Source organism: Maylandia zebra, linkage group LG2, assembly GCF_041146795.1.
Source record: "Maylandia zebra isolate NMK-2024a linkage group LG2, Mzebra_GT3a, whole genome shotgun sequence".
NCBI classification, from domain to species: domain Eukaryota; kingdom Metazoa; phylum Chordata; class Actinopteri; order Cichliformes; family Cichlidae; genus Maylandia; species Maylandia zebra.
In genome coordinates this window covers 43,960,658-43,972,734 of record NC_135168.1, presented here as the reverse complement: position 1 = coordinate 43,972,734, position 12,077 = coordinate 43,960,658, and the positions used below count along the sequence as shown (strand labels likewise).

Sequence of the window (12,077 nt, the reverse complement as noted above, 5' to 3'; positions counted from 1 at the left end):
CTTAATATAAGGATATAAGTAAATTTAATTTGCTTTACATTTAGTTGTCATAGTGTTAAGGCACTGCTTCTATTACTAAGTGTAATCATGACACTTGTTATATTAGACCTCCTGATTCTTCTATAGGCACAAATGCCAGGACTCCCTTATTTTAACACCATCTTCTGGCACCCTTCTCTTTTGCTGTTTCTCCCAGAAAAGTCCAGCAACTTTCTTAAAAATCTAACTTTTTTAATGTGTACATATATATATCAGACATGCAAGCTTTTTGTGGTCATCTAAAGTTGCAAGACTGCCCATTAAACACAGCCTACATGCAAACTTGTAAACCCAATTCAGGGTGTATGTCTGCAGGTAGACCAATTAGATGCTCCCTGACTTAGTTATTTTTACTTCACCACTTCAGCTCCTTTTATAGCAAAGGCAAAATGAAGAGTAAGACTTGAAAATACTGAAAAATCAATAACTTTGTGGCTTTTGTGAAGCTGAAAAGATTCGAGCTTCCTGAATTAATAGCAGCACATTTTTTCTGAAGTATTCAGGTAGAGCGTGAGCTTCAACCAAACTGTTCAGTCCTCTGGCCGGACAATGTACAACTGTGTACTTTCACCAAAATCATTTTACACATATCCCACCCGTCCCTCTTCCCAACATAAACCCATTACTTAGCACTCCACATTACCTCTACTGCGGCCGCTGGCCTGGGGTAGACTAGATAGACAGCCAGCAACAGGATATCTCCTGGGACAATTCATGACGCCCTGGCAGGAAAAGTCAAAGTGAGAACAAGATTTACAAATTCCTGTTTAATGCATGCTATTCTTCAACATACATAACTTTGTGCTTGCAATTGGTGCTAAAACACATTTTTGCATTTGTTAACAACTGTGAAACGCCCAAAATAAAATAAATGAAATAATTGTTTAAAAAATAAAATAAAATAAAAAAATCATACTAGATATTTTTATACTTTTCATGGCATGAGCACACAATACAAATACAGATCAACCAGAAATTTATTCTGACAGTTTTTGGACCTTAGAACAATCAGGCATCTGTTAGAAATTTAAATATGCGCGCGCACGCACACGCACACACTGTGTACCTGTGCAGACAGCGGCTGTGCGAAGCTGGCTAGACTGTGTGTGGAAGACTCCATGTCGCTGTCTGACAGCTCACTGCCGGAGCGGACAGATGTCACACTGCTCGTCATCCCAGCAGGACCCATAGAGTAAAACATTTCTGCAGGAAGACACATACAGACACACCGAGTGATTAATTACTGAAATGTAAACAAACACTTCTTCACGTCATGTTCCTGTAAGAAAAGGAGCAGCAGTTTTACACACCTTCAGGAATAGGACATAAAATTAAAATACCAGACTACTCTCTGTGGCTCACACAATCAAACACCAGACTGGTGTCCTGTATCTTTTTTAAATGACACTATCAAAGGAAACTGTGTATTAATTGCGAGCTAAGATATTGGGAACAAACACCATTTACTATCCCAAAATAAATCAACTCATGCTTCACAATTTACTTGGCTTTTTCTTTTTAATTAAATATGCAGATTCTTAACAGTCCTCCTGATGTTAGGATGCATTTGAAGCAGACACAGTATAAGAGGTCTTGTACTGATCCGTGTACCTCCATTCTCCATGCCGGTGACAAACGACTCGAGGTCAGGCTCAGTTTCCCACTCATCGTCTCTGGGACTGGAGCCGAGCTGCTTACCGAGGTCTTCCTCAATCATTCGCATGTCATCCGAGTCTAACGGACGACTGTGCACTCTGCCGCACTTGGTCTCTGGCTCTGGGTAATAGAGGAGCGAATATCTGATTAAAATGGTTCAAAAGAAAACAGACCATGTGTATAACCTCACATTTAGGAGGCGTTTAAAAATATCTGTGACATTATTGTTTAGCTCCAGGCTGCAGCAGGAGAAGCCAGACTAGTGTAGGTGTTTAAGGACAGAGACGTTATCACATTATGGGGCTGTACAATGTACTGCTTGAATTTGTGAGCCCGTACTACTTTATGGTTCAGAGGATCATACATTTCAGGTGCAATATTATGAGCGAGGGCAATACTTTTTAACCTACATGACCATAAAGGGGAAACAGAGAAAACTTTAATTTTAAAATCATTTATTTATGTTACTATACCCCCAATTACCTAACTATGCTTCAACCAGTCTTCTGCTTTCACCTAGAGTCAGCTGACAAAAATGGCATTCTTTAACTTATAAAGGTACAGACTATTTTAGGTCATGGCATAATCATAAAACTGGCCATGAATTAGTTTATATCACACTGCCCGTTTTTCTGTACCAGTGTCTATACAGAGGGCTGCCAGCAGGTCTGTCAGATGGGTTATTTGATCAGGAGACAGCAGCATGTGGACACAGCCCACTTTCCCATCCAACTCCAGCTAAGAATCGGAGAGAAAGAAAAGAGAGAGAAGTCAGCCTGAGACAGTAGTTGTGTTTTTGCATTTCTTGGTGTGCATGAGAGAGCTTCGTGCACCTTTGGTCCGGGCAGCATGTCGTTTTGTTTGATCTTGACGGTGGTCTCAATGAAACCGGAGGAGCTTCCTATAAGGAGCGGCTGAGATAGAGGGGCAACTTGTGGCTTGGCCTTCTCCTCTTCCTCCTCCTCCTTATCATCGTCGCCTTCACCTTCCTCTCCCTCACTAGCCATGGCTGAATCTGTGTGTTCCTCCTCAGGAGTACCCTGTCAAATGAAGACAGAGATGAAAGTCAGGAACATTTTCTTCTTCACACAATGCCACTTGTAAATTATAATTCAGTTCTAAAGAAAAAGCAGATCCACACCACTTTGTCCTCCCTAGGTATCACATACCATTATTATGGAAGTTGTACTTTAATACATTATTTTCTGACAACACTTCACATAAGAAAAGACAAATCATCCTGTTTGTAAAGCTGTGAAGTCAGACATTTTTAAAAAGCTGCAGACTTTCTCCAGTCAGATTGTCTGAACTGATCTTATAGTCTCAGTTTAAACATCAGCAGATCATGTCTGTGTCATATCTGCAACGTGTCCCCAAAGCTGTCCACATTTGTTAGTCTGATTACTTGTATTCCAAATGAAAACTAAAAATGTTGCAAAAAAAAAAATCTAAAGGTAAAAGAAATAAAGAAAATAAAATAGAAAAGATACAGAAATCTGAGGCAGCGTGGTCTCCATCACCTGTACTATGCCATTGCTATCATAGAACAGCTGAACAGCGCTCAGCTGGAGGATCTTGTGCAGGAAGGCGGGTGGCTGGTGGATGTCGACAGGCACGGCAGTCTGGCTGGCTGGATCGCGCACTGCCTCGTCGAAATACTCCAGCCTGGAACAACATGGCAAAATCAGAAATGTACACCATTTATTGCTAACAGCAAATTTAAGTGAGAAGAAAATAACGGTGGAAACAGAGGAAGACATTACACCTGCAAACTGGTTTCAATGTGACAAAACACCAGTCGTGTAATTAATGATATGCTGATAACCAACGTAATATTCTGACCAGAAATACACACTTACACGATCAGTGCCTTCAGCACCAGGACAGCTGAAGCAGAAGCGCCTGTTTAACAAACACTGCATGTGTAACATGCCTCACTTGACCTGAATCAGTTCTGCCCTTGTGGCCTCTGATCACAGATCAGCAAAACTCAACCTGTGCAGCTTTGTCAATATGCCAGGACAACAGAGAGTCATCAGTCTCACAGCAAAATGCCAATAACGTCATGACATATGAGGGACACAGAAAGACGTGTGCAGGGCATTGAGGTTTAAAAAAAATGAGCATACTGTAATCCAAGTCTATTTAAAGTAATCTTTACCTTCCTTTTCAGATAATAACTTGCGATTGTCAAAACAATATTAGCAACTATAGTTTAAATAATTTAAAAAGTATCCTGATGCATTCTCAATCATCCAGGAAAGTAAATCTCCAAAAGTTGAATCTATTCATCTGGACGTAGCGTTGTCGAGACTGAAGAAGTCACTTGGATGAGTGACGAAACGTTTCTCCCACAAAAACGCTACGTCCAGATGAACAGATTCAACTTTTGGAAATTTAAAAAGTACTGTGATTTATCCCATTTAAAGTCCAGCCAGCCTAAAAGTAGCCTGAGAGCTAAAAACACTTTCTTGATTATGACAACTTACATCCTCTCCTGTCTTCTTAGGCTTGGATTAAGGATTTTTTAAAGTTATAAGATCTATCTGAAAATAAAAAATTGGGGGTCATTTGTAATAATAAAACAGAAAGAGTATTTTATGCTTTAAACTAGGTTTAGTGCATTTTATTTAACCATGCTTGACTACTGCAGTTGGAAATGGTTCCAATGTTATGTCAACAATGCAGCACGAATACATCAAACTATTAGGAACAGCTCTCTCTATATATAATTCTGGTGTTTCATACGCAGCATCAGTGACTCATTAGTGTCCATAGTCATCAATGAATGTCACGGTCACAGACACTCTATTATTGACAACACCTCAAGCACAGGCTGCAGTTATCTGTAGCCACTGTTCAGCCGAATACTGGTAATGTTACAGTTAGATAGAAGGTTAAAATATGACACTATTGGTGAACACATTTGGAGCTTTCTTGAAGCTGCGGATTACGATCATAGGGCCTGATTTCTGACTTCTGTGGGGAATCTTTGTAGAACCTACGACGTAACTCTGGAAGCGGCCGACGCTGTTGCCACCACTTATCCTTGTGCTGGTGCACTATGTGTTAATAACCTTGTGGTTGTGTCCCAGTCTTTCATGTGCCTGGGCATACGCTCTTTGTTGTGGTCAGTTTTGTCCGTCAAGTTTTTCTTGTTCATTCCTCCACATCCATTCTGACCGTTTCAGCTATCACCTTCTGTGAAATTGCTGACATTTTTGAGTCCTTAAACTGGTGCTATGATTATTATTCTGTCACTGATAAATGCAAATCTAGGGAAAAAGTCGCCAGAAGTGCACAGGAGGTATCAACAGTACTGAACAGACCAATCACACCGGCTGTGTTGTACCGACACACATCAAAGTGCACGCCAGGTTACAACGTAGGGTTTCAGAGGGGTTTGCAGCTACAGCATAGCTACGGCTTAATTTTCCACTTAAGCATCAATTCCAAGTAAGCCTACTATTATTTCATTTGCAAATTTCAGGAATTTCTAGTGAACGTAAATGTAGAAAAATAAACACACAAACACATATTGCTCCCTTTAATACACTGAATGAAGACAATGTGACTCTAAAAGGCAAGTAAAGTTACTGTCAGATGAACTACTGAAGCACAAGTTATACATTTATGTGTTTGAAAGTGTTTCCATTACTACTGGAAATGTTGTTACTACTCTAACTGTAGTATCAATGAGGCTGTAACTGTAAGTATGTAAAATAACCTTCAGTGAAAACCAGGTCTAGTTTTTCCTGTTTGCAGCTCATATTCCGTTAGGAAAAAGGAAGCAGGAACTCACCTTTTAATGTGCACTTCTAAGGCAACACCTGTTTCCAGGTCCAAGGGCTGGTGCTCGATGCGGACGATAGTGTCTAGAAAGGTGACTTTAATGCGACGAAGGACTGAAAAACAGACGACAAAACAGATATGCAAAGATTCATTAGCACCAATCTCTTACATGAGTTCTGCTTTGCTCTGAATGGTGGGATCTAATATGTACATTAACAGTGTCTCTACTGTCTCCCTGAAGCACATCTGCTTAATCAAAGCTGAATGAAGGTAAATTCTGATTTGTCAAAGTCAGAGCTAACCGTTGTAAACAAGAGGCTCTAATTCACCTCCCTTTAAAACAGTGGATATCAAACTATGGTGGAGGCCCCAGTGGTGGGGAATAAAGCCAATTCAGATGGGGCATGAACAACCATGGAAAAATGTGAAGTGTAACAAAGTTGAACTGACATGTTTTCCTGTAAGGAAATTAAAAGTTTTGGAAGCAAAAGATTTGAAGAGCAGCTTGGTGGAATTACAGAGCTGTGTGCCCAAGATGACAATATTAAGGATATGACCTCTCATTGGCATCAAAGCCAAGAGCCAAGTAAGGAACAGAAAGTACTGCCTGAAACTGATCAAACAGAGAAAGAATTACCTGTGCAAACAACAGCCTCCTTATCTGAAACATCAATCATATTTAATATGAGCAGTCACCATTGTAACAGTAAAGTAGATTATGAAAAAGAAGTAGAAGTATAATGGGGGCACTGTAAAGTTACTGTGAAATTAAAAAAAAAAAAAAAAATCCATGACCAAACATTAATGCTGTTTGATAGCACATTATAAATGTCAAACAACTCACTTGTACTGTGTAACACTATATGTATATGTATGAAGTGTTGTTCAATTATAAAAAAATAAATTAAAAAACAGAGTAATGGTCTTGAGCCACCTTTAATGTCTATGCTTCCAAGGAGCCAGAATTTCCTCTAATTATTAAAGTGGTCTTGAGCAATAGTTCTCCAGGCCTTCTAAATGCTTGTTACTAGCAGCCTGCTTCAAAAGCACATAATTTTGAACAACACAAGAACTTGACTGTCACTAGAATCAGTAACGAGTCTTACAGAGTAATTTTCAATTCACTGTCAGTATATCCGGAAGAGATCAGGAGAGCGGTACTAATTTAAATGTTTACAGCAGGGGTGGGGAACTCCATGCCTCAAGGGCCTAGGTCAACACCCCTGAATCAAATGATTAGTTCATTACCAGGCCTCTGGAGAACTTCAAGACATGTTGAAGAGGTAATTTAGCCATTTAAATCAGCCGTGTTGGATCAAGGACGCATCTAAAACCTGTAGGACACCAGCCCTTGAGGCCTGGAGTTCCCCACCCGTGGTTTATCGCCATCACAGTTGAGAGTCATGGTTTGGGGTGCATTTGAGCTGGTGGTGTTGGAGATCTTTTCAGAATTGATGAAATTTTGAATTCAGAAAAGTACTGTGAGATTTTCATTCACCATGCAATACTATCTGGAACGCATCTGATTGGCAATAGCTTGATTTTTCATCATGACAGTGATGCCAAACATACTGACCATGTAGTAACGGCATACCTGGATAGAACCCCCCCCATCAAATATAATCAATGAGCAAGGGTCTTGAACTCCAGGCCTCGAGGGCCGGTATCCTGCAGGTTTTAGATGTGTCCTTGATCCAACACAGCTGATTTAAATGGCTAAATGACCTCCTCAACATGTCTTGAAGTTCTCCAGAGGCCTGGAAATGAACTAATAATTTGATTCAGGTGTGTTGACCCAGGGTGCTATCTAAAACCTGCAGGACAGGTTTTAGATAGCTGACGGTATCCTTGAGGCCTGGAGTTCGAGACCCCTGCCCTAGAGCATCGACCTCAACATTATTGAAGCAGTGTGGGGTCGTCTTAAGAGAGAACAGAGCAAAAAGCCAGCCAAAGAATCACTTTGAATGTCCTTTAAGAACCCTAGACAACTATTCCTGAAAATTACTTAAAGAAATTATCAGAAAGCTTGCCTGAGAGAGTTCAGGGTGTGATGAAGAAGGTGTTCAAACCTAATATTAACTTTCAAACTAATTATTAATGTATTTTCCTTATATACTTTATTTTCACATATGTTTGGACGTGTTTCAATAAATAGTAGCAACTAGCATCTCACTTTCCTCACAGAATAAAAAATGAGGCGTGGCTCACTGGCCTTTTGGACAGTACTATAGGCCAAAAGAATACTTATCAGTAATGGAGTAAAGGGTAACTACATGAACAAACAACTAAATAAACATAAAAAAGAACCGCACCAATGTGGAGAAATTGTAAATTAAGGTGGCCAACTGTGAGCAGATCACAGGTTTTTAAATCTGTTCCATTTCAAATTTACCCAATATTTTTTTTTTCTCATTAGTTACACAAACCTATAAGCATGCTGGATGCAAATGAACAGATTCCCCATCTCTCACAATAATATAATCTCCTGAGTCCAGTCTGCAGGAAGCCAGAGGACGTCACTTAGCAGGGATGGGCCGCCCAGAATAGATAGAACAAGTGTGCAGTGAAACTGTTGACCTGTAGCATGCCCTATATTATATTTATGTAAACCTCCAGAATCCTGTTTTCTTTTTCTTTTCTTTTTCCAAAGAAACATCTACATCGCTGAGGAGCCTCTGATTTAGGTAACATCAGGAGGTTTGGTAAAGATGAACAAAAGCCCCTTTCAACCCCCAAAGTAGGAAATGAACCGTGGGATGATGGGTAACAGCCAGGAGTAACTGAGTAATGATAATATACAGAAGAAGGCTGTCACAGAGATGGCTTTCTATTTGGAATGAGGTGGAGGGATAATCGGGGAGATAGATCATAAATGGTTAAAAATACATAGTTTAAACTATAATTCGTTGAAATGTCAAAGCTGAGACATGTCAACACCACCATGAGGCCAGCAATGATGATTTCCCTCTTTCTTACAGAAAACAATACAAAACAACAACAAGAACTTTGGCTAGTTTTATGGTTCTTTTCCATGCAAAATAAAATATGAGAGTATCAATAAGTGTTATGTGTTTTGAAACAAAGTGAGCGTTAAAGTTCATCCCTCTGTGTGTTTATGTTGGTCACTGAACCATCTGATACACACAGTATCTGGTACACATGAAGTACAGCTTATTGTAAGTTGCAGTCAACCTACCTTAATTTCTCCCCGTCTGGCCTCGGGTGATATGTGTCACTGTTTCTTCATCTGCAAGTGTGCTAGGGTCAACTTGTGTCTGGGTTGCGTTAAGTGTATCAACAGACAATGAGCGAGACGCTTCATGCAAAAAATCTGCATGCCTGCCTTTTTTATGGACTCGACCCAACTACGCATGCGCCCTTCAGAGGACTATTACAGGAATAAGCACTGGTCAGTGGTGTCTGCACCTGTCTGTGTCTGCAACAAAGACTAATCCCCACCTTACTGCACTCGGTTTTGTTTGATGCTCCCCTCACACACACAGTGACTTTAAATACATGTAACACATGAAACACTCAAAGCAAAAAAGAGCAGATAAATTAGGTCAATAAAGTAAATCTAATTTTATGACTTTATATTTTTATTTGTACATTTTTATCACTTTGGTTTCTTGGGGGAAGAGGTTTCCTGGGGAATGGATGGAAAGTACTGTACTCCAAAGTGATCATAACTGTGATGGTTTGTGGGAGTTCTTGAGAACGCTTGACTTTTCCTCCGTTGCTGTGGAAGTTCTTTTGTCTGCACGCCAACTATCACATTTAGACAAGTGACAATCTGCATGCAGACAAACTGCTTTCACTCACCCGTCTCAATAGTCTGTGCAAACATCTCAAGCCCCTCCAGTGGAGCAGGGGGCTCCTCTGAAGCCTCAGGGGGGTCCTTTAGGCACTCCTGAGCCAGCTGCATGCTGGAGGTCATGCTGGACGACCAACCTTGCGAGTCCCAGCCCCCACCTGATGGCAAAAGAGGGAGCACTGAGTGATTTCTGTACTTTAGCTATTTCAGCATTGGCTATTTACCATTCTTTTAATTTCTTTTTTTTTAGTGAGATGATGTCTAAGTTACACATATGAGACAAGATTTAGCCTGAGCTAGATGTGGACCTGAAAGGATTCACAAATTAGCATCATTAGTTTAATATCTGTCAGACTCAAACATATGAAAGTATATGGCAGAATTATTGCAGTCCTTGTTCACATAAATAGTACCAAATGAATGTTTTCTTATCCTGTTTACATCTTCTGCAGTGTCCTTGAAGATAAATGATGCAATCTTAATAATTATACTGATTTTGTCAAACTGGGTTTGCACGTTAAGAAATGATAAGAACATGAGTTGCTGGCTGAGGCGTGTTCGGTGTCTCAATGAAAAGAACATATACTTTAAGCGAACTTACTGGTCCGGTACTTGGGTCGGCATGTTATCTGAAGACCAGAAACCTCTAAGGTGCAGTGATCAGTCAAGAGAGCCTGCCAAGGGATGGTCACCGTTATGCTGCTCACAAAGCCATCTACTATCTCCAGAGGGGCCCCCAGGGACTCCAAAAGCTCATTGACCGCCTGTTGTAAAGAGGAGGCAGTTAGTAAGCAGCTGCTAAGAAGTAAAAGTAAAAGAAAAAATTGAAATATGCGGTTTCACATTTGCCTCATCACTCTGGGTGTCATATAAAGCTGAGGAAGTGCATAGTTAGTGTACCATGGGCATATATATTTATGCTGAATGCAGACAGAGGTAAACCTAAACTCGTGAGCTAGTGGTGCGTTTCCTGAGAGTGGATTTCCTCGAAGAAATGTGACCTAGGCTGGGAGCCCGACGCTGGAGATTGTTGTTGAATTCAAGCGCAGTTGCGAAATAGTCGAGGGAGCACGAGTCCGACAAAAACACTTGATGGCTGCTGCTCGCGTGCCAAGATCACCTTCTCCTCACGGTTAAAAACTCACCCAAACATCGAGGTTGATATCCTTGATGACACCGCTGCCGTTGTACAAGTCCAAGCCCAGCTGATCGAGGCTCAATCGCTCCTGCAAAAAGTGACCGAGGTAGTGCTGTAAAAGGTACCGACAGGCCCGCTTCTTGATTGAGCCCGACCAGGGGAAAAACCAGCGAGACATAGGGCCAGAGAGAGCGGGGAGAGGGAGCGAAGAGGTGGTGGAGGAGAACGAGTGCGAGTACAGTCCCCTGGAAACTGCATAACAGACTAAAACAAAGTGTGCAAAAACAAGGAATGAGCCACAGCTAGCTACAAGGGGCTAAGGAAGGGGTATACCGTAACTCTAGTTCTCCCTACACAAAAACTACAAAATCCTTTGTGTCAGGACCCAAGAAGCTCCCACGATACTTTTCGAGACTTTACTCCAGCTGACGGTATCCGTCTCAACTCATATTTTCGCCCGCTTTGTGTCGAATCGCAGCGATAAGTCCTCTTCGCGTATCCCTTGTTTCGGGGTTGTTTATTGTTATCATTCGCCAACTGATGGAACGTCCGTGCGTAACTCGTCACACTGACGTAGACAAAAACCGGAAAAGGAACGTATCTATCCAGGCGCCATTTTTAGAAGGTCAGCGTTTTTATTGTAAAACACTGATTTTATATTTTTCTTCCAGAGTTTTGAACATTTACGTATAACTGTATGGAAGGCAAGGCGATATGGACGATCAGAAATCACAAATCTTATCCTTTTATAAAATGTGATATTTTTTAAATTCCGCTTCAGTGTGTACCTTTGTATGTAAAAAATAATAAAATTGAAAAAAAGATCATTTGTGCGTTCTCCCCGATTGTCTCCATTTATTTTTCTTGCTGATCGTTTTCACTTGTTCTTTAACCTTAAAATTTGTTTTGGTTAATTAAACTGGTTGTATCTAACAAGAGTTCTGTAACTCCAAACTTATTTTTTTATAAAACTTTGTGGTTTTATCTTAACTATATTTAATATAATAAACATCACAAGTCTTAGTATCATAGGTAAGGCAAATGTACAGCATATATTAAATCTACCACCCTAAAGCAAATACAAACTTAAGGCCAGCTTCCCTCAGCTGCTCCCTTCAATAACACTTTGTCTAAACCATCTGCTCTCCCTCCATTTCACATGCTCCCACATCAGACTACTCTGTCTCCAAACTGCTCAACCCGAGCTGTCTCTGATATACAAGAAAAATAATTAATTTAAATTAGCCCAAACTTCAATCTGGACAGCCATAAAGATGTAGGAACTAAAGCAGCACTGTAAAAAGTTCCATACTATATTTTTTATGTCAACTTTTCCCACACATTTATATTTGCTTGGATAAAACTTTCTGATAAAAGAAGTCATCCATGAGCAGCACCATTGATCTATTTTTTTACCCCAATGAAACTTAACAATTTTACATCTTTCAATAAGTCACCGTTTCTCAGTTATTTAAAATATTTTGACATTTTTGCTGTAAACTGAAATGTAGTCAAATTATTGGGCATTTCCCCCTCACTTTTCCACTCTTTTCTAATGTAACCTTGAAGAAAATTTATCAGTTGTGACAAAATATATTTTATTGTTAAACATAAACAAAATCAAGATGAGCACATGAA

General features: G+C 40.2%; 1 protein-coding gene across 1 annotated transcript in view; it reads right to left on the bottom strand.

Moving 5' to 3' along the window:
• The window catches only part of atg2a (autophagy related 2A), a 28,548-nt gene extending 17,561 nt beyond the window's left edge, over positions 1-10,987 (bottom strand). Inside the window, exons 1-10 of the mRNA XM_004545583.3 lie at positions 10,447-10,987; positions 9,903-10,065; positions 9,310-9,459; positions 5,498-5,600; positions 3,216-3,360; positions 2,529-2,735; positions 2,334-2,433; positions 1,651-1,815; positions 1,106-1,242; positions 683-761 (exon numbers count right to left, since the gene is read on the bottom strand). Coding sequence (XP_004545640.2) covers positions 683-761; positions 1,106-1,242; positions 1,651-1,815; positions 2,334-2,433; positions 2,529-2,735; positions 3,216-3,360; positions 5,498-5,600; positions 9,310-9,459; positions 9,903-10,065; positions 10,447-10,617 — 1,420 coding nt within the window. The 5' untranslated portion in view covers positions 10,618-10,987. The remainder of the gene's footprint in view (positions 1-682; positions 762-1,105; positions 1,243-1,650; positions 1,816-2,333; positions 2,434-2,528; positions 2,736-3,215; positions 3,361-5,497; positions 5,601-9,309; positions 9,460-9,902; positions 10,066-10,446) is intronic.
• Between the last annotated feature and the right edge of the window lie 1,090 nt (positions 10,988-12,077).